The sequence below is a fragment of the Triturus cristatus genome, chromosome 11, assembly GCF_964204655.1.
Source record: "Triturus cristatus chromosome 11, aTriCri1.1, whole genome shotgun sequence".
Taxonomy (NCBI): domain Eukaryota; kingdom Metazoa; phylum Chordata; class Amphibia; order Caudata; family Salamandridae; genus Triturus; species Triturus cristatus.
In genome coordinates this window covers 499,876,563-499,899,834 of record NC_140594.1, presented here as the reverse complement: position 1 = coordinate 499,899,834, position 23,272 = coordinate 499,876,563, and the positions used below count along the sequence as shown (strand labels likewise).

At 41.2% G+C, this 23,272-nt stretch overlaps 1 protein-coding gene across 1 annotated transcript in view; it reads right to left on the bottom strand.

Moving 5' to 3' along the window:
• Nucleotides 1-12,367: 12,367 nt before the first annotated feature.
• The window catches only part of SLC25A37 (solute carrier family 25 member 37), a 112,595-nt gene continuing 101,690 nt past the window's right edge, over nucleotides 12,368-23,272 (bottom strand). The window contains exon 4 of the mRNA XM_085633282.1: nucleotides 12,368-13,961. Coding sequence (XP_085489408.1) covers nucleotides 13,441-13,961 — 521 coding nt within the window. The 3' untranslated portion in view covers nucleotides 12,368-13,440. The remainder of the gene's footprint in view (nucleotides 13,962-23,272) is intronic.

Below are 23,272 nucleotides of genomic sequence, written 5' to 3'. Positions count from 1 at the left end.
ATCTCCCAAACATAGCGCAAAATAATAAACAATCAACCAGACCCCACAGCGACCCTACAGGAACGATGGCAAGCAGATGTTGGAGAGCTGGATGAAACAGACTGGAAAGAGGCACTCACGTCTCCGCGAGAGGTTGAGATTTCCTCCAAACTCAAACTGGTACAGCTAAAAGTCCTCCGTCGCATATATTACACGCGTATCACGATGCACCAACTAGGCCGAACACCCACGCCCCTATGCTTGCGGCAATGTGGCTTGCCGGGTACGTTTTACCACATTTTATGGTAATGCCCGCAGATCGCACCCTACTGGGAGACTATCATGAACACGATCTCACGGGTGGGTGGAGCTGATGTCCCGCCAGAACCAAAAAGATGTCTCCTCAATAGTTGGGAGCCTACAGATCTGAACTGGAGGATGCAGGATTGGGCTGCACTAGGGATGATAATTGCGAAACGTAACAAAGCCCAGAACTGGGGTACGGGGCTGAATCCCACATACTGACAATGGGGCTGTGATATGGACAGTGCAATGGTGGCGGAAAGAGCAGTTTATATGCACAGAGGGTGCCCCAAGAAATGGTCGAGGGTGTGGGGTAAATGGAATGCATTTAGAGGCATTATATGCAAACCCCCACGGGAAGAATCGATCTCTGATGTCAGTGATTAATGGGTGTGTAACGAGACTAAGTAATGCTCTGCAATGCGCAACAAATTATGTAAAGCTTTTATTAACGTATCAGCGGAAGATACTACCATCTTACCATGTAATGAGATGCTTACCACTTATCGTGTTCTGTAATCATAAGTCATGTTAACTGCAATTTTTCACATTATAAAAGATCAATAAAATATTTTATTAAATAAAACAAAAAAATGTAGACATGGAGGTGTGAGGTAAACCATGGAAAGATGATTGTGTGTCACCACCGCAAATATAAAAAGCCAGCAGATGAGAACTCCACGGGAAAAGGTGCACAGAAAGTAAGAGTTCGATTTGAGTTACACACAAACTCATAGCTTTTTAAGTAGAGGAAACAACAGTAAAGCGCGGAGTTGGTAATTCCAAAGGGCTGCTAGACCACATTGGGGTGATGAACCACATCAAGGCCCATAGGGCCTTCAAGAAGGATTAGGATAAAACACATTGTATTATGGAGAGGAAAGTGATGAAATGTATGTTTGCAAGGGTGCTATTAAAGGAGCAAAGCATACAAAATTCAGATTGAATCTGGATTTGAAAGCCATGAAGATTTAAATCCCTTCACATTCTGATGGCATGCCAGATGGTTATTGACCGCAGACTAACTCTTTTTACACTAGCGCTTAAAGTACATTTAAAACCACCTTAGAAAATGACAAAGCGAACAAATAAATATTTGAGAAATACTTTATTTTAACATAGCTCCAGTGCGTAACTGTAGCCGCATATTAAACTTTCTGCAATATTAAATATATAAAGGCTTTATCATTGTTCAAAATGTATGCTAACATTTCATAAAAACAAGTATTTATATTTAGAAATGCAGACATTTGTTAAAAACAATTGTAAAATAACAGCGCCATCTCTTATTCTGATATAAAAATAATAGTGTGCGTTTCTGCAGAGATAAAAGCAGCAATATACTTTGTGTTTCACAAACTGAAAATTAATAAACATTACTTGGTAGAAAAAATAAACTATATAAAACACAAAGTAATTAAGAGATACAAAACCTTCAATGTGTCTCCTATGGGAAATCATGTCATAGGAGAGCCAGATATTTTGATTAAAAAACAAAGTTTCACTAACACGCGTAAAGGGCCCCAATACCAAAGAATTGAGCGTGATTAGCAATATACTCCATTTACTGCTGTCTGGTCAACAGACTACAAAGGTCTTGTACTGTTGTGGATATTGGATTTTAAATTTCTCAGGAAAGTTTGTTGGTACAGTTGAACATTCCTGTAAGCTGATTTTAGGAAGTAGAAGAAAAAAAAGCAAAGGGATACATAAAGGGATAAGGAAGGAGGAAAATAGGATGCAAAGCTATCAATGTGTTTTGTAAATTAAACACCAATGCCAAAAATAGAGCAGCTTGCAAAGAGTACTAGAACCACCGGATATTATTATATAGAACAATAAAACACAGTTCGCAATTGTGTGTGTGTTATTATTTCAAATTTTAACAGTCAGTCACAAATAAATGAATTGCGCCACCTGGGAAATATGGATCATGGACCCTTTGATAAATGAGAAGGGACAGTGTGTGAGTAAATATGCATACATTAATACAGGCACATTGTGAATTACAGACTTACGGTGCCATCAATGAGTTCTGATAAATCATTAATCTAGAGACTGAAAGCAAACCTATTTTCTAGTATCAAAGGTCCTAGATGGCACCAAAAGCATGTACTTTATAGCAACTCGTAATGCATTTTTCTATAACAAGGGGAAGGCACTGAAGTGTTAATTTTCTGTAGTAAAGAGGAACATTCAGTGAAATCTGTAATAAGAATACAGATGTAAGTTTTTGATAAACTGCAGTAAATCAGTATAAAGAGCAATGAAAAATCATTATTTTACGTTTAAACTTGAACTGGGCCGGTGTGTGGGGAGGTAACTTTTCAGGTTTCTTTCTTCAAGTTTGTTCAGAGGGCTCAATGCACTTGCAGAATGAGTTTGTGACAGCAGGAAATCCTGATGCATTACAATAAGAGTAGGTAAAGGTCTGGGGAGGAGTGAAACCAGTACGAATAGTCAACTTTTCATTATTGGGCTTTGCGGACATCACTTCTTTGAAACACAGAACAATTATCTACTGCTATTTGGGAGTTGAACAAACCAAACCATTTAATACACAAATATGTTCTTGAAGTTACAAAGTTGCTCGAGGGCAGTTTAAGAAATTGCAACTTTTCTAAATCTAATCATGCTTAAGATTTCTTATTAAGCTACTCGCTAGGTAGGGTACCACGTCCTTGGAATAAAAAACATGGCTATGCACCTGGGGTGATCAGTGACAACAAACGTCACAATAACAAATTCTAACACAATCATCAGGCATCTCACCCACAATGAGGCAGGTGCAAAATTTGGGATAATGTTTTTACAGAGCAGGATAGACAAAAATCTGGATTTGATTTCAGAATACAACACATTTATGTTGGCTTATTCGAGATCAAATGTACTGTGAATGCACTCAAATCTATCAATAATAATATGTAGGTTTAAAGTTCTGTTGGTCTTGATAAATACACTACCATAGCTCATAGGCAATAAACTGAAGTATTTATTCATCTATCTGAGGAAAGAAATGCAAAGAACATGTTTTCTATTGTTACTGTAGTAAGCCATTTTGAAAGCGGAGCCATCCATGAATCCAAATGATTGGGGGTAGGGGGGGGGGGGGGGGAGGGGGGATGGCGAGGCAGGAAATCAACAGCGCCAGCTTTGTGGTTAGGCAATTTGAGAACTGAGAAGCTGGACGAATGTGAAAGGTAATGCCGTTCATTTGCTGAGTAAGAGTAATGTGATAATTCCAGCCCCCAAAAGATTTACTCACCGAGTTCTCAAATAGTGAGGCTAAACCCTATAGGAAGTGTTTTAAAAATATTGCCTGTAAAAACGGATATACATTTAAAGGCCAATGAAAAACATATGCCCACCATAAAAATGTAGTGCGGGTTAAAGATAGGTAGATGACTTTTGGAGTGTTTTTACAAAGAGTCACCATAAAAATCATAATAGCAACAACTTCTCACTACCAATATTGACTGTCAATCTGAAACAACATTAAAGCTCTTGGACAAAAATTTCATACCCATCTTTTAAAATGCAGTAGCGTTGAAGCCCAAAGCCTCTTATAATAGAAAAACCCATCGGATTCAGACACACTTGTAAAAAACTAGTATTTTAATAGCTCCAATTAAATTGAATTCAAGTATTAACTCGGTCCCGTTTAAAAAAAAGCATAAACTTTAAATTATTCCTAAACATCCAAAGTCATCCTACGCATTTAGCATCTACCCCCCCATTGCCCAAACACAAGCATAATATGGAATTCAAACGTTTAGTGAATACATATAAATGACATAGAAAAGTCAAGATGAGAAGATTGGATCACATAACTAGTGTAACGCAGTCTGAAACAATAGCTATTGACCATATAGTAAAACAATAACTGATTTGAAGAACTCCACCTGTGTGCCTCATTTAGTAAACTATAAACTATATGGTGATAGGAAAGAAATGTAAATCTTGAAATATTATAGTTTACAGGAAGTAAGGCGATCAGTGCCTTAAGCATGATGGGTACACCAGAAAAATAGAACATGGATGAAGATACATATGCTAAATATTCAAATTTAAAAAAGTTCGCAAGTTTATGGTCCCGACCACAAGATGGCAGCATTTCATAGTTAGCTGGGAATTCAAATGAAACCATAAGCGTGAAAGGGAACAAAAATAATCAAATTCTAAAGATGAAGCACAAGCTCACAGCACAGGTCAATTTCTGGATGCTAAAAAGATCCAAAAAGAGATTAAACTATTACTATAATAAGAAACCCAGAAATTATACAGAGATTCTCAGTGATGTGTCAAGAGGAGTAACTAGAAAGCTTTCAACTACAGAGAAAAGAAAGGTATTTCAGTAGCAGATTGTTAGGCTTCTATTAAACTAAAAGTTTCATTTTGGGAAGATAGGACTAAATGCAATTGTCTCAGAAATTAGTTTTATCCATGAATACTATGGCCGAAAAATACAATACAATAGGAAATCGGTGTTAACTGTATGGGTCCCACACGGCCTCGAAGTAGGCCATGACAAAGAAGGCTAGCTATGTGCTCCTGTGCACCAATCTAGCCTCTAGTGGGATTAGTTACATTCTCCTACACTGGGAAATCACGACCTGCAACACCAGAACACCAGACTTGCAGAACAAACAGCAGACACCAAGACAGCCGCACCTTAAGTCTCCATTACGGATTGACATCTTGTTAACATGCTAGTTTATAGTGCACAGGCTAAACTGAATTATGTCAATGACATTGAATTGTGATAAGAAACTGCTAGTTAAACTAAACACAGACTGATCGAGGTGCACACAAAAATCGGACAACAGATCTGCTTCAAGTGGTCTATAAGGACAGAGAAATGTAGCTATCACTGCAGGTAAAAGACTGAAAAGCAATGGAGATGCACACAATATCATCAGCCTTTTGACAAGGGGAAGGTGCTCTGTGATATGACCCACTGAAAATCAATGACAATGAATTCTTACTTCAAAGAAGCGCACCACAGTCAACTATCGGAGTAGACCAAATTAACCAGTAAAAGCAGGATTCATGTATATGTAAAATTCATTACTGGCTGCAGCATATTCACAGTAACAGCAATATAAACAACTGTGTTTGAAATATCCATTTGACATTGAGCACTGGCTGATAATGCAAGCCTGTATGTCTTATCCCTCCAACAAACATACACAACCTCTGAAGATAACATTTTAAAAGATGCAGATACCTGAACACAATTACTATTATTTTGAACTGACAAAAGCACCCTAACCTCGTCAGCTGTCATAAATTAGCAAACATACTGAATTAGCAGAACGTTCAGTCAATAAAGTTAATGAAAATGTTGCGTTTCGCAGTTAGCATAAGCATCACCACTTCTTAAACAAATGCAAATAAGAAAACCCTATATGTAGGTCATCTGCAAATACCTGTATCTCACTGGCTGTAGCACTGTAACATTCTCAGTCAACAAGGGAATTAGTCTTGACTACCGTAGAGTAAACACAAAATTTAACAAGAAAACATGGATAGTGCAACATTAACCCTTTCGCTGCGGAGGGAATTCCGCTGCAGCGCTGGGGGCAGCACGGTTGAGCTGTGCTCATGACGGAGCGGTTCCGTCATGACTCCGCCCAGTTGCGTTGTCCCCCCGCACAGGCAGGGAAACAGCGCCGCGTGGGCGGAGCGGCCGCCAACGGTCGTGGCATGACGGAACCGCTCCGTCATGAGCACACGGCAACCGTGGCTCATGACGGAGCGGTTCTGTCATGAGCGGGGAAGGGGTTAACGTTAACAAAAATCAAAGTCGTTTTGCTCTTATATTGAGGTAAAGTTCAATTAAGTGGTCAAGGTGACCAATACACCTGAAAGAACACAAAATGAAGAACCAATCGTCAACAAAACAGTTCTTTCATTATAGCAACTCCAAATGGGGAAATCTAAAGCGCCTTGTGGTCAACAGGATATGTTATTATGACCTATAAACATGCATCGTGAAAACAGATTACCATTTTTTGGCTTCTGCTTATATGCACTTCATGAGAAAACTCAAGTGTATACACTATTTAAAGGACAAGTCATCTAATCACTTAGAGGATAGATGTAGCAACTGATGTACTCATAGCAGCAAAACAAAATTAGGCATCATCTCATATTTCCGCACATGGAAAAAAAGTTACATCAGCAACCATGTCTAGCTAAGCACTATGAAACATCTGCTGAAAAGAAATATTTATATTCCACACAAAAAACTGAAAGAATTTCCACAAGCCATTAAGCAATGAAACATTGTTTCCCCGGAAACTGGTTACAATGACATTTTAACTTTACAAACCCCATAACAAAACTGACCCTTGGACACAGAGGCTTAACATCATTGTTCCAACTCCATCCAGCAGATTCCCTAATTTCATTAGATGAATTAGTCAGCCCTCAATCACAGTCTACCTCTCAATTCCATGGTTTGTGCTAAAGCAAAACAGCCAAAAGACACGCTCCCCGAATTATATTTTTTAAGGCATCTACTTTTTTTTTTTTATAAAGAAAAATCACATATTACGTCACAATTATCAACTAGGTGTGTAGCTAGAGGATATCTCCAGCAAACATTGAGTGAAGGCTATGAAATATATACTAGATTCTTCAGAACGTAGATGAAACTGCTACACCTACTATTTTACCTAGAAACGCCAATTTTCCTGCTGTGTATAAATGTTAGCATGCAACAAAAGTATAAGATACAGCCTCAAGTAGTTATCCCAAAGTTATAAGGACACCAAATACCCATTGTGAAATACACAGGCAACAAAATTCACAATTAAGACCGTATCCATCATAAGACACTGCAAAGGGTGGAGGTTGAGTCTAAAAACTGGGACTGCATTTTAATGCACATTTTAAAAACTATTTTGATCAAGCTTCCTCAATTATGAATTTGCTTTAGGTAATTAAGAACTCCCATATAAAGCACTAGCTTTAGGCTCATTTATATAAAAATGCTAAATCCGTGTACTACTGCCAACAAGCGTTGACAGTGGTTTCAGGATAAAATAATGTTTCTAACTGTATCAAAATATTGAAACAACGATTTTACCCTGGTCATCAAAACAGCAATATTTTTGGTTCTGAGTTTTACCTACCTACACAATCTCAATGTAGGAAGAAGCAATTAGTGAGGTAAAAAGAAATTGCCAATTAAACAGGTATTGACGTTCCTGTGCTCAAGAATTTATGTGTTACCTCACATGTGATTGCCAAGAGGACAATATTGTATTTGCATTCATCCGAGTTCATTTTGTTTTTCTTTTTTACAAAATGTGGTTTTTAGTAGTGAATAATTTCCCCGTCCCCATCCCCTACCGATTCTCCCCACCATCCCCTGCATTGGATCCTCCACTAGAAACTGTAACTCATTTAACCCTTTAACCGCGGCGTAAAATCCGCCGCGGTGCAGGCGTTTCCGTGCGCGGGCGGGGCCGCGTCGGCCAACGGACGTGCGCAGCACTACAGACACAGTGCTTGCGACGGCCGTTGGCCGACAAACGCATTGAACGGGTTAACAGAGGCAAATCCCTGTTGTTTATTACCCTCCCCCAGAGTCTCCCACTCACCTCATTCTACCAACAGCACAACTAAACTACGCAATAATATGTATTCTTCAGTCCAAGCTATGAACTCTCCTACCTTGTTCTTCCTACCTTATCTATCTGAATTACATTCCTCTACTGTAGGTTCCTCTAGTTGGATTTCCTGCTACCCTGAGAGGCCAGAAGAACCTGTGGTAGTCTTGTAACAATATGATGCGGCAATCAGCAACAAGCAAGAAAGCAAAGCATGCTCAAAAGCAATTAAAAATCAATGTCCCATTATTTAATTATTTGTGTGTACTTTAGTAAGTATTTCAGAATTATCTTGAGCATTTCATTAAAGTTACATTTATCGAAACCTCTTTAGTCACTTATTTACTGTGGTCTACAAAATGCTTTTCTAATAATTGTTTTGCATAGCAAATGTGTCACTCCAAACACTGCCTACATGTTCTTGTATCAATTGGATTCGAAGCTCAGAAAAAGGCACATCAGGTCACCACTGAGAAAATAAGCTAATTAAAAACAAATCCTGAAAAAAAGTAGTCTAAAATATTATTTGAATTTGTCCGTTTGAATTCAGTCTGTTCACGTTCTAGACAGTCTGTAGTCAACACTGATTGTGAGAAGTAGGCAAAGGATTGTGGGATCACAAAAGCAGATGGCTATCACTTGCACATGTTCCTGCAGAGTTGTAACACCTTTTCTGTTACATGGTGTTTGTTTCCAGTCTTATACATGTGTAATTTTCTAAGTAACAGTCCTACCAAAAACAGACTATAGTACTTGAGAAAGGTGTGGCCAAGTTTTCACTGACAGGATTCAAACCCCCATAGTTCATTAAATACAAGGAAAACGATTTGTCCGGCACTAGCTAGCAACAGATATATTATAATGAAAGTTAGCCAACAGCAGGCAGTGCTCATCCTAGAAGACCCAAACACAGTGAGAGTGCATGGAGGCCATTTAGTCTGAGTCATGCACCAACCTAGTGTATTCTTTATGCAATCCCAAGAAGGGTAAAATGGCCAGTACAAGTTGATATTCATTGAACTGACTGTGTCAGACATTAGCCAGCTGAATTCAGCCAAAAACTAACTAAAAACAGAAATGCATGACAACTGAGCATGGCACCAGTGCAGAGGGAGTTCAAAAAGGTGTGCGAGGGGCAAGACCTTGCTTCTCAAGTCTTCTCCAATCATAACTATGCTATCTCAAACAGTAACCACAATGAAAACACAGGATTGAATAGACTAGAGGGTGGATTCCACAGCAAATAAGAATGAGAAAAAAGAATGCTGCTTATGACAGCTTGAGCCTCCGCAAACTGGCTGTAGTGGACATCCCCGCCTAAACATGCATTGCTCCACAAGGAAGCCTGGAAAATGTAGTGTCAGTAGAATGTGTATAAAAAGCCCACCTAGCCCCTCATCCTACATTTGACAGATACATGCCTATGGAATGTCAATGGTTCAGCATTAAACCTTAATATGTGCGGATAGCAGATGAAGTTTGGGTTCCATGCAGGATGTAGCAGTGTATGATAGTGGAACCAAAACGATCATGCAATTGCTGCTTAGCAGTTGCTGAGACAGCATCACTGCCGCCAAAAGTCACAAACAGTTGATCAATAGAACACGCAGTTGTGCTGAGATAAAAGCACAAGGCATACAAAGTCCAGGTTATGCATTGTCTCTTCAGTCAATAAGGAATGAGGCCAAGGAGAAAATCGGCGTAAGATAGAAATCCTACAGTAATTTTTTTTTTAAAGTGGGGAGAGTACTTAAAACCATCTCGTCCTTGGTAAACCTGGAAATATTCCGAGACATTTAGGGCTTGCAACTCATTTGTGCATCTGGACAAAGTTATGGTCACCAAGAATGAAGACTTCAAAGTAAGTAGCTGTAAATCACAAAATGCTAAGGGTTCAAAATTAATGAATCGTTCAGGCCAGGTTCAAGTTCATAGCGCATTCGTTGTATTTTGACCTCATCCATCATGGAAAACACTACACTAGTCTGGGACTGTTTCAGTACATTTCATTGGCCACAAGGGAAGTCTACTGGGGGCCTGCAACCACATCGTAGCCAGGTAACACATGCAAGACAAATTCATATAGAGCCACTAAAAAGGCTGAGACCCTTTGGCAGTGTCCAGAGGCAGAATCCCAGGCTTTTGCACTTATAGTAAGCTCCACTGGAAGGCTTCCTAGCAGTAGCAAGAAATGGATCCATATAAAACAAGCTATCTGGCACTGGAAGGAAACAGTCTTGATTCCAGCAACTTTCAAATACCGTGTGTTTATCACAACACCTGAAAGAACAGGTGAGAAAGCAGATGTGGGGTGCTGGGAAGGAAATCATACTCATTTGTCAGTGGTGTAGCTAGACGGTCCTTGACTTTGCCGCCCAGTGGAGGCCGTGAGAGCAGGGAGAGTGCTGCTGATATTCCCACGGCAAATGCATGGAAGAGCAGGGGAGGAGTGAAGAAGCCGCCGCCCCCCAAAACTCATGCCACCCTGGACCTCCCCCACATGCCCCCTTGCTACGCCACTGTCCTCTGTTGGTACAATAGATTTGATATGCCACTCAGAGGCAGAACTTGGAGTCATCTACCGATAATATTGAAAATCAAATCTCTCTAGTGGGATTGGTGCACATTTTTGGAGCGTGTCCTCTACCAGTAACCGAGCACAGAATTGAGGCATACAACAGATGATTGTTCACTAAGAATGGCACAAACGTTATGAGGGTTAGTTGATGCAAATGGTCACAGGTGTATATGGCATGAACCCTCTTTTCTGTGAAATAAGATTTAAAAATAAAACCCATTATACGGCTCAAGACGATCAAAAGAATCTAGGAGTACTTTGGACAAGACTCTGTCTTCATAATTTGGAGAACAAATGTTTGATCCACAAAGTTGACATAAAAAAAAAACCAAAGAACTGATCAGAGCGGCTTGCCTGCAGGAAAGAGTGCAATCTGTATAAGGTGGGCAAGCAGTAAATGATGCAGTACAGGTGAACAAAAAACATGCAATGACAGCGGCAGTTCCCAGTCAAGCAACTAGGTGGTAAGGTAACCACAGGCCGAGAATGATAATGTGTTGGGTGTTAGGGATTTGCTACAAAACAATTAGGCAGATTTTCAGCTTTGCTTTTGCCGAGAAATCAAACTTCATAAATAACTTCATGCTAGAAAATACATGTTCCTCAAGTCTGTAAAGCACTTGGAAGGGTTTAAATTAGACAATATCGGGCATAGATAAACCAGAAGAGAAACCACAGCCTAAAGAAGAAAATGCTTATCTATTAAAATAAAAAATACACACTAGATTTCTCGTGCGGTTTATTAAACACTATAAAGCCTGAAAATAATTGCATTAAGAGATTTCTGCTCCATCACTTTTTTCACTCTGCTTCACTACGGTCAGATTTGTTTGGTTTCTCCATTATGTACTATTGCTGACAAAATGAAAAGAAAAAAAACACCAAGATGCTGTTTAAAGAGCAAACTCAAGTTTGCCAGGACGTTTCTCAATGGTAAGATGGAAAGTGGCAAACTGTAGTGCCATAAACTATGGACAACTTCCCAATTTCTTCAATTACCAAGGACACTGTCGAGGCGGTCAACAGTCATGGTCCTCAAGTACACTTTTAAAAGGATCTGTGTCAAATATACACAAGTAGAGGAAGACAATGGGAACACATCTGTGGACACCAAGGTCTCTTTAGATTTGTTACAGGTTTACAAAGAAGCTGAAACTTTGTACTGATTTAAAGGAGATTCATGCACGCGTATTGGTGGGGGGGGGGGGGGGGACTAAAAAAAAAAAAAACGTAGGAAAAATGTTTGGGAACGTGTACCAAATCAAATATAAAGAGAAGAAGAATGTGAGGCTGCCCGAATGAACTACGATCAAGGATAGAGACAATACAATCAATATCACTTGTATTGGCTTTAACGCACCACAGAATAAACTATTCAGGAGTCAAGCACGTTTTCTTTTTTGGGAGATAAAAGGGACTAGGGTTACTCCGATCTAGGAAAACATATTTACAGCCACAAAGTAATCAAACCGATTTAACTACAAGACTTTAGGCTCAGAAAAGACAGTCATATTTTAAACACGTTAGTTAAGAAGTTGCCTTTTCCTCAAACGTACCTCATCTTTCATACACCCCTTTGCAGGATTCGTCCACCCTCACAACAGACTCAACAAAACCCCTTCATTTCACTTTAAAATGTTACGCGACAGGTTTGCTCTCTCTTGATGGGTCAGAAGTCATTGAGAAGTGATTGGTGTGAAACAACACTCACCCATTGGGATGATGCGGGACTACTGGGTTACAAAAGCTTTTGATCATTGGCACCATGAGGGGAAAATAGCATTATGCGTTTAACAAAGTAATAATTGTACTGCTCATAAAAATCTAAATTGTACTTGCAACAAAAACGGAAGAGGTAGAACAGAAATGAAAAAACAGACATACAATATAGGTTAAGAAAACAAAGTTTAAAGACTCTTCAATCATATATTAATCTCAAGTGCCATGTATTTAAATCCTGCTTTTAAATTACAGTGAGAAGGTTTGAGTATATACATTTTCTACGGTTTAAAATAGTTTATCGTTCTACTTCTCGCTATATCGATGTACTTGGAATGCACCAGAAATTAATACTCTTTGGAATACGGGCATGCCTAAAAGAATAAATAAACACGCGACTGCAATTCCCATGGGGTAAAAGCACATGTAAAAAATAAAAACCCACAGTTGTACCTTTTTTGTTTTTTCCTAAACACTCACCTGTCACAAGTTATTTTTTTTCATTTCCATGATTACAGCCATTACGGCACTAAAAATACTTCTGTGTATTTAGTGACATGAATTCAGACCTTTTCTACAGCTCTCATTTCAAGGTACAGCCGAAAATGAACCACAGAAAACAAAAAACTACCTAAAAAATAAAGGATAAATATTATCCATCTATTTTTATATTATAAGCATCGATTTAGAAAAGTTGTATTTTGTTCACTAATTTGCCCCTTTGAATGTTGAAGGGTCTAAACACAACGCTCGATTCCAGCAGACATGCATCTCTCTCAGTCTCTAAACAAAGCTCATCGATACCCAGGGAACAATGGGAATGTTCAGAGAAGTCTCTTCTTGATCCTTTTGCTATTAGGGAAAAGTTGCGTTTAGCAAACACAGCCAGATTGCAAATAGGCCAAATATGGCTGCTCCAATTAAAATAGGAATAAGTCATAATTTGCATTCAATGACAAAGCAAAAGTTTGTGCTCCATGTCCGTGGCAGTACAACCCTATGGGTGCAAAGGTAGCACTACAAGCCAGGTTAATGGCAAAAGGACCATATATTTACTGCTTTTAGTAGCCTGTGGATTAGACCACCTCAACCACTTTGAGGCAGAGTCCTGACTTGCAGGGCTGCATAGCTACTGAAATGCAGAGGTTAACACAGTCACTGAGGAAAAAAATTGATATGCATAAATCACATCAAGGAAACTTGTGAGAAGACCATGGCCATACCAGCTCTACAGTCAGCCCTTCAATATGAAGCTTTTTTCTCCAGTTTGTGCTTTGTAAGAAAGTACTTGAAAAACTCATACACAGACCATGCAATTGCAGTCGATGGCATCTGGTAAATAACCCTAGCTTGAAGACCTTTGAAATATCCTGGAATGCCACCAAGAGTGTACACTGTTCGAAAGGCATTTACCATTCCAGAAAGGTGCCCACTGATGTTCACTGAACTCAAAGCCATATTTTCCTGAGTGTTCAGCAGCGTTTTACAGACGTCAAGAGGTGTAGTGGCCGCAGCAGACACAGCCCCAGCTAAGGCCCCAGACAGGATGTGAGACCGCGGGTTGTACTGCCGATCTGGATTGATTTGCTCCTGCATAAATTCATAAGTAATGAAGTGTATAGCCTGGAAGGGGATATTCATTGTCAGTTGGGTAGTATAACTGCGATAAAAAGCGCCCAATCCTTCGGTCCTGCTTACAGTCCGAATGCAGCTCAAAACAGTCTTGTAGGGAGAATTGAACATCTGCATCCTCTGCTTTACAACTGGATTCAGGATTTGTGCACGGAGTGATAATTCCAGGTTGGAGAAGATTGAATCCACGATGTGACAAACAGACATGCAGACAGAAAGGGTGAAAAAAAGAGTAATTAGAAAGTTGCCCGCAAAGAAAAACCACAATTAGTCCTGTCAATCTTCAAACAATTTTACAAGCGCTAAATTCTTTTTATGGCATTTATAATCATTTCCATGCAAACTATACAAGAACAGACACACACACAAATGCCTACATTTATAAATATATTTCTAGTATAGAGTCTGCAGGGTGACCTTTCAACCACAAAAAAAGATCAGGAATGCTGTACTTTTATCAGCAGCTTTGTAGAAGACTGGACCGTCAAACCTCTCCTCAAACAAAACCTACCTTCCATTTACTACCGATTAAGACAATATATTGTTTCTTATTTTAACATTTCAGATATCAACTTGCGTATGACTTTAAAATTAAAGTCTAGCTATTACATGTAGTGGATACAAACATTACTTGGGAGAGAAGTGGTAGTGATTTTATTGCATTAAGAATTTAGAGGAATCTGTAAATCCTCCAATTTCTGGAGGAAACCAATTACACAGTGGAATGCCCTGTCGAATTTCCTCTGCTACTCTATGTTGGAGGAAATGTAGTGAGAAAACAGAGGATTTGGAGTTCCTTCCAAACTCTAAACGAGGTCTTAAGTTTTCAAATTCTAAAGAAAACGTCAGAAAAGCCACATTGCATTTGTAGAGATAAACTGGCTCATGGTGGTAGATATTATGTGCTGTTTAACATATAACAAGGTAGATACTTGGCCGACTGTAGGCAGAACATATTAAGTAAAACAATTGGTTCTGTCGGGATGTTTCCAATTGCTTAGAATGCCGTTTTTAAATGCAGAAAGCAAACCCTTATTAATAACGCATAAAACAATAGTTCATAAAAAGAGAAGGAAAACACACACCAAAATAAGATTCAATAGTATATTCAAAATGAGTATCAAATACTAATGGCTGTCACAATTACAAATTCAATTGCGGCAAGGAACAACGAGTGAATGTGGTGCAAAGTGACATGTAGTGATTAGGAATATAGACAGTACACTATATACATGACAAATACACGTGAAATAAAAAAAGGGGGGGGGTGAGGCTTTTTAAAGTTCCTGTCCTGTCTACTTGTGCACATGTGCTGCAAGATCCCTTGAGGAGTTAAATCGTGATCATGAGGACTGTGCGGACATAAATAGCATGCCGATGTTTCGACCCTGGAAGCAGCGCAAAAATAAAGTGCATCAGAGCGGTTCTTCCTCAGGACTATGGAAGAATGAGTTGACAGCCAATGTGCAGAAGCCTCAGTAGATGAAATCAGAATGAGGTGGTTTGACTGCACCGATGAGTAATTCTTATGAGATAATCAGGAATTGTAAAGAGGTCTCCACCAGCCGGTTGGAGCCTCATCTATATCTTCACTCGACTTCCACCAGCCGGTTGGAGGCTTGTGAAATGCGCTTAAAAAGCCATTTCGGGTCAGGTTGCTTGATGTGCCAAAGGTGCATCCGTCCAGCAGCTGCTCAGACCAGTTAGGTCCGGTCAATAAGAGTCCCCCAAGGGATAAGTAAAAAATATATATATATATATCCGGAACACACAATTTGCAATAAGTCTGGCGCCAATTGACGAATCTTCGCGAAACTTTCCAAACTTTTGGCCAGCTCCGGTCCGCTCCTATCCTGAAAGTTTCGTGGTGATTCCTTAAGCGGGGGCTGAGAAAAAGGGGGGGGGTCCCAAAACGCGTTTTCCCCATAGGACCCGTTGACGCAGCTACAGCCCGAACTGCTGAACGGAATTACACCAAATTTCGCAAAGAGGTAGTCCTCAGTTCAGACTCGTGCCTTTTGCATAAATGGTGTAAATCCGTTCAGTAGTTCCTGAGAAAATTAGAGTAAAAAAGATAGATATATCTATGGCCTCGGAGGATCCGCGCACCCTATGCGCACCCTGTCGCACCCTCAGCGAGCCGCACGCACCCTCCCGATCACGCGCTGAATGCTAATTGGCTGTCAAGTGTCTGTCTACATTCGAAACCAGGAACTGTTGGCAGCTATTTTGTGCCTCGGTAGAAGCGAGGCTGATTAAGTAAGGGTAATAAGTGTGTGAAAGATGTAAAGGGGGCAGGGTATAAATACTCTGATCCTCTAGTGTTGCTTAGGGGGTCCGAGAAGGACCCCCTGGGGCCCCCCCTTTTTTTTTTTTAAATGGCGAACCACGCGCAGGGTGCGCGGATCCGGCCGGAAAAAAAATAAAATAATACTCCGAAGCGCGGGCTTCCACGCTTCGTTAATAATTAGCCCCCGGGGGGGCCAAATCCCGGGGGCAAAATCTTAAGAAGTTTTTCCAATTGGAAGAAGAGTTGTTTAATATTTTTAGAGGGTTGTTCTTTTCCGCCACTATCTCTTTCATGAATCTGTTGATCTGTGCCTTTATGAAATAGAGTCTCGGCTTTCGGAGACCTTTTTATAGCTCGTGCCTCCATTATCAATGTGATTCCAAACGGTTTATCTCACTTATAAGGTGGTGTTAATTTCTCAGGGCGTATGCTTGCTTCCTTCGTTATTCTGACATTCCTTGTAATATTTATAGTTCAAAAAAGGAAATTATGCTACGGCGTTAAATGCTAACGAGCATTAGGTATTATATTTTAAAGCTTGCGCACCCGCCACGTTCTCCTTAACAATCTCTTGGAACCATTGCAGCAAAAGGACTCTATCCCTCATCATCTAAACTGCACGGACTGACGATTACAGGAAACGCGCATACCTGCCAGTGACTCCAAACCGGGAGAGAGAACACCGAGGAAGCGGAGCCGGAGGACGCTGCCGAATCAGTGGACACTCTAGGTAATTGACCATGAGATCTGACTGAAAGCAGTGGAATACTTCTTACGACAGAGAAACATTCAGGAAAAGAAACAAACGGAGATGCTTTTGGAAATGGTAGAACTCTGACTAAAAAATAATATCTTCTTCTTCAATCACAAAATTTATAATCAGAGACGTGGTACTGCCATGGGAACATCTTTTTCACCCAGCTACGCCAATCTAACCATGGGCTGGTGGGAGAAATTTGTGGCATGGAATGAAGTGAACGAAGGACACACAGCCAAGATCGAACTATGGCTAAGATACATTGACGATCTTTTCTTGATTTGGAATGGTAGTCAAAGTGATTTTAAAAAATATATTGACATCTTAAATACCAATGAAGTTGGGCTAAAATTTACCCATAACATCAGCTCCAAATCAATTCAGTATCTTGATGTCCAAGTATATATTGAAGATGGGCAAATACAAACAAAAGTCTACCGGAAACCAACTGCTACAAATAGCATTCTCCATGTAAAAAGTTTCCATCCAACAAATCTAATAAGCAGTATCCCATATGGAGAGTTTATAAAAATGAGAAGGAACTGCTCCACTGACGAGAAGGCTCAGAAAAGCTTTAAAGAAAGCAAAAACCGATTTATGGATAGAGGATACAAACATAGAGATGTGGAACAAGGTCTAATACGAGCCAAAACAATCTCTCGAGAAGAAACTAACAAAAATAAAAAACAAACAGATGATACAACTAGGCTCATCTTAACTTACAGTAAAGAGAGTTTCAAGATCCGTAAAATTCTCCAAAAATATTGGAATGTCTTAGAAAAAGATTTGGACATAGAAACTAATATAACTTACCGAAAAGTTGCTTCCCTAAAGAAAAAACTGGTAAATAGCCATTTTGCGACAAAAAAACCAACAACTTGGTTAACGGCAAAATAAAAGGGGTTCACCCATTGCGGAAAATGCAAGGCTTGCAAAATTGGAAAATCAATATCCAGTATTGAAGACTTTAGAGGAAAAACATTTCACATCACTGACAGAATAACATGTGAAACAACATATGTTATATATATGATTGAACCTGTGGAATGCGATATATCGGAAGTACCATCTGTCCACTCAAAAAACGGATATTAGAACATCTGAGAGCAATCCACAATAAAGACATGACCTATGCAATCTCCAAACATCTCCATGTACAACATAAGACAAACTGGGAGAATATTCGGTATTTTGGAATCGCTACTGTGCCTGCACATGAAAGAGGCGGTAACCGCACAATGAAATTGAGAACTCTAGAATCACGCCTCATTATTCGATTCAGAACCAAGACCCCATTTGGTTTGAATGGGGATGAAGAATTACACGTACATCTGTAAATTACATGGCACAAATTAGTATGGGTACTAAACCAGATACAAAATAAAAGGGGAAGTTGAGAAATTGATGTAATTAAAATATAGAGTTGGGAGTATATTTACAAACTTGTATTGTAAATTATACCATTTAGGGACTAAACCTTAATTTACCAATCAGTGATTAGTGTATATCTAATAAAGTACAGATTGGGGATTATAAATGTAAACAGTGCCATATAAAGTTTAACTACATTCTGAAAGATGAAAAAAAGAAAAGAATGTGATTCCAATAGAAAAACTATTGATACCAGAATGCCTTGCAAAGGTAATAATGAACACTATGCAAGGGTGAAACTAAAAACGGACTCACTTAACCGTGAAAAAGAACATTTCTTGTTCGAAACGTTGGTGGGTGGTGTAATTTATGCTTAAATAAATAAGCTTCGTTGAAACTTATCGTATTCTGGAGTGCGGTGAATCCTTGTTTGAATAATTGACTTCGAGGGTTGTCTGACCTAGACATCGGCACCTGCTAGAAATGAGCGCACCAGCTACAGACTGCTTGCTGTGATGATAGATAGATATATATATATCCAAACCCGCAATTCAGTGTAAAACACTAAAAACGCCGTTCCTCTTCCACTTCAGACGGTGGTCCTAGGAGAGCCTCTAAACCCCAAAACAAAAGCTGTTTTCTTCATGAAAGCCATTGCTTAACTCTGCAAAATAACTGCTTTAAAGCCTGTTGATGTCCGTGGCTGCTGTCATTTCATGAAGAAAACAGCTTTTGTTTTGTGATATATACACACACACACACACACACACACACACGCACACGCACACACGCACACACGCACACACGCACACACGCACACACACACATATATATAAATACACACATACATACACACGTGTGCACCTGTAAGCATCTGTTCGTGGAATGTAGTGCAGTAGATTCACATGCTGTGCATACTCCTGCCATCTAGTGTTGGGCTCGGATGTGTGCAAGTTGTTTTTCTTCAAAGAATTCTTCTCGGGTCACGAGGTAGTGTAACTCCACCTCTTGTTGCAATGCTATGGTCATCGGCTCCATTGTTGGATTGTTTTTCCGCATAACGTGCGAGGATAACTGGAGCAGAGTGACACAGGAAAAAGAGCTATAGAGAGGACAATGCAAGTGAAGTAGAAAATAATGGTAACTGCAAATAGCTAGAGTCATTCAGGGAGAATGGTGGGCACATGTCAATCTACAGCACAACATGCCACAAACAAATGTTTACACCGTAAAATTTTCAGTTCGAGGCATGTGTGGTTGTATTTACACATGCTGCGCGTAGACTGTAAAGTAGTCCTCCCCTAAGCCTTGGCTAGCCTGTGGATGTTGCAGAAGACTGAAAAAGGGTACATAGTACAGCCTGAACGAAATTTGCTTGTTGGTGGGGTAATACATCTGAAGAGTAGTGCTTTGTGAAAGTGTGGTGTAGATCAAGTAGCTGCTTTACAAAAGTCAGCTGTTGGAATGTTCCCAAGGAAGCCATAGAGTCCCCTTTCTTTCTGGTGGAATTGGCCCTAAGAGGAACAGGCAAAATGTAGCTTTTGTGTAAAAGCTTTGGATCCATTTAACTATCCATCTGGCTAATTTCGAGGAGCCCTTTCCTTTATGTGGTTCAGAAAGAAGTAACAAATACTTGCTGGATTTTTCGAAATGGTTCTGTTATATCTATATAATACATTAAGGCTTGTTGGACGTCTAAGGTATGAAGAGCCCTTTCTGCAACTGAGTAAGGTTGGGGATAGAAGAATAGACTGGTTAAGGTGGAAAGACGCCACCTTAGGAAGAAATGTAGGGATGGCACAAAAGATCACCCCTATGAACCTGAAAAAAAAAGGTTCTTCCAAGTTTAAAGCCTGAAGTTCACTAACACACCTTAGTGATGTGATAGCTACTAGAAAAGCTACTTTCCAACAAAAACTGTAAGGTACATGGCTGGAGGGGCTCGAAAAGAGGACCCATAAGTCTTATGAGGACAATCTCAAGATTCCACACTGGGGCTGGAGGCACTCGGGAAGGAATTACTCTTGAACCGTTGCATAAAAGCTTCGATGACTAGAATCCTGAAGAGCGATGCATATTGCCTATTTTGAAAATATGCAGCCACAGATGCCAGGTGTAACTGAATGGAGGTAAGGCTAGACGAACAAGTTACTTACCTTCTATAATGATGTATCTGCAAGAGTCATACTTTGGTTATAAATTCCTTACCTTAGAATTACCCCCAGGCGTCAGACTGGATCCAGAGAATTTTTCTATAGCAGTAGCCCTGCGCGTTGGTATGTGGCATTGGTCGACTCGGCGTCCGGCATCGTGGTCGCATGGATCTACTTAGACGCCGCCCCTGCACTCTGACATCAGTTCTGACACGACTTTCCACGCCAGAAGTGCAGAGCCATGCAAGACAAAGAGCACTGGTGCACAAAACTAGGGCCCTGGAAGGGAGTTCCTAGCCCTAGAAGTCAGTTAGCAGAACGGGGAGGATGGGTAGGAAGGTAAGGAATCTATAATTAACGTATGTCTCTTACAGTGACATTGTTACCAAAGGCAAGCAACTTGTTCATCTGAAAGAGACCATCAGTTTTAGATTCCTTACCTTAGAATAGATACCCCAGCAATGCCAACCCCGGAGGTGGGTCTGTGAACAAAGTTCACACCAGAAAGTCCTGGAGAACAGATTGGCCAAAAAAGCTGTCTCTCCGGCCTTGGCTATCCAGGCAGTAATGTTTTTTTAACGTGTGCAGGGATGCCGACGTGGCTGCCTGGCAGATGTCAACCAGCAGAATTCCACGTCCCAAAGCAGTAGAGGCTGCCGTCACACTGGCCGAGTGGGCGCGCAGTCCTACTGGAGGTTCCTTTTTCGCCAAAGAATAGCAAATTTCTTTGCATAGGACAACCCATCGATAGATGGTACATTTGTGCACAGCTCGACCTTTCTTGGCGCCCACATAACCCACGAAGAGTTGATCGTCCACCCGGAAATCTTTAGTGCGGTCAAAGTAAAAGGACAGCGCATGTTTTGGGTCCAGGCAATGCAGTCTCTGCGTCTCTTTGGAAGGGTGTGGAGGCGGGAAGAAGGTGGGCAATGGGATGGTCTGACCTATGTGCAAACAAGTAATCACTTTAGGTAGAAAAGAGGGCCTACTGCGAAGGACCACTTTGTCCGGATAAACTGCAAGAAAAGGAGGCATAGAGGAAAGAGCCTGAAGCTCACTCACCCTGCGAGCAGATGTTATGGCAAGCAGGAAAGTGGTCTTTAAGGTAAGAAGACAAAGAGGACAATTATGTAGTGGCTCGAAGGGAGCACACATAAGGTAAGTAGGAACAAGATTCAATTCCCACTGGGGCATTACGAAAGGAGAAGAAGGAAAGAGATGAGTAATGCTCTTCAGAAATGTATTTACAATCGGAGACTTGAAAAAAGAAAGCTGATCAGGAAGGCGCAAAAAGGCAGAGATGGCTGAAAGGTAGCCTTTTAGAGTGCCCACAGCAGAACCTTGCTGCCCAAAGATAGAAGGAAGAGGAGAACCTCTGAAAGAGGGGATCCACAGCCTTTGCTGTGTACCATGCCACAAATTTGTTCCACCTACAGACATATAACGTTTTAGTGAAGGGACGCCTGGCTGCCAAAATGACATTACAGACTGCGGGAGGAAGGGCGAAAGCTGTCAACTGTCACCGCTCAATCTCCACGCAAGAAGGTGGAGACTGGACAGGTTCGTGTGAAAGACCGGCCCCTGCTGCTGCGACATTAGAGCCTCCCGAAGAGGCAGTCTGATCGGAGGCTTGATGGCCATGATCAAGAGCTCGGGGTACCAGACTCTTCGTGCCCAGTCCGGAGCCACAAGAATGACTTGGACCCTATTGCGCTTAATCTTCTTCAGTACTCTGGGCAGAAGTGGTACAGGTGGAGAGGCGTACAGGAGGCCGCAATTCCACTCACGACGAAAAGCGTCGCCGAGTGAGTGCCGCCTTGGAAAAACCCACCGCGCAGAACTGCCGACATTGTGCGCTCTCTTTGAAGGCGAACAGATCTAACCAAGGTTCTTCCCACTGCCGAAAGAGACCTTGCACCACCTCCGAATGAAGACGCAATTCGTGATCCATCAGGGACCGGTGGCTGAGTTCGTCCGCCATGGGGTTCAGGGAACCTTCCAGGTGTTAAATCACCTGGAATATACCCGAATGTTCCAGCCATGTCCAAAGGCTAAGAGCATCTTGACGTAGAGTCCACGACCCCGCTCTGTTTGTTGCAGTACCACATGGAGGTTGTGCTCTGTGAACACCTGCACTACTCCTCCTTTGACAGAAGGAATGAATGCTTTAGTGCATGACTTATCGCCTGGAGCTCCAAAAGGTTGATATGGAGACCGGACTCTGCCGCAGACGAGAGACCCCTGATCTCCGCCTCTCCCAAGTTGCCGACCCATCCCAGGAGTGAAGCATCCGTCACTACTGTGAACTATGTTTGGGAAATGGAGGGGGACCCGCCGAAAACCCAATCCTGGTTCGTGAGCCACCACTTAAATTGACGTGCAGTCCCCTCCGAGATCTGGACAACATTGGAAATATTCCCCTGATACTGTGTCCACTGGAACTTCAGGCCCCACTGAAGAGCCCGCATATGCCACCTGGTATGATCCACCAGCAGGATGCAGGAGACATACGGCTCAGCAGCTTTTGGGTCATTCTCACCGAAATCCCGGATAGAGGCTGAAACATCAGTTTCATAGCCCGAATATCCCCGACTCGGTGCTCGGGATGATAAGTCCAAAACTGGGCTGTATGCAGAACTGCTCCGATGAATAGGAGCATCTGAGAGGGAGTCAGGTGTGACTTCGGCACATTGATAGTGAACCCCAGCGAGTGCACGATGTCCTCTGTAGTCTGGAGGTGGGAAGACGACTGCTTGGGGTGAGCCCGCCTTCAACAACCAGTCATCGAGATAGGGGAAGACTGGAACCCCTGAACTGCGCAGATTAGCTGCGACCACCGCCATCACTTTTGTGAATATCTGAGGGGCGCTG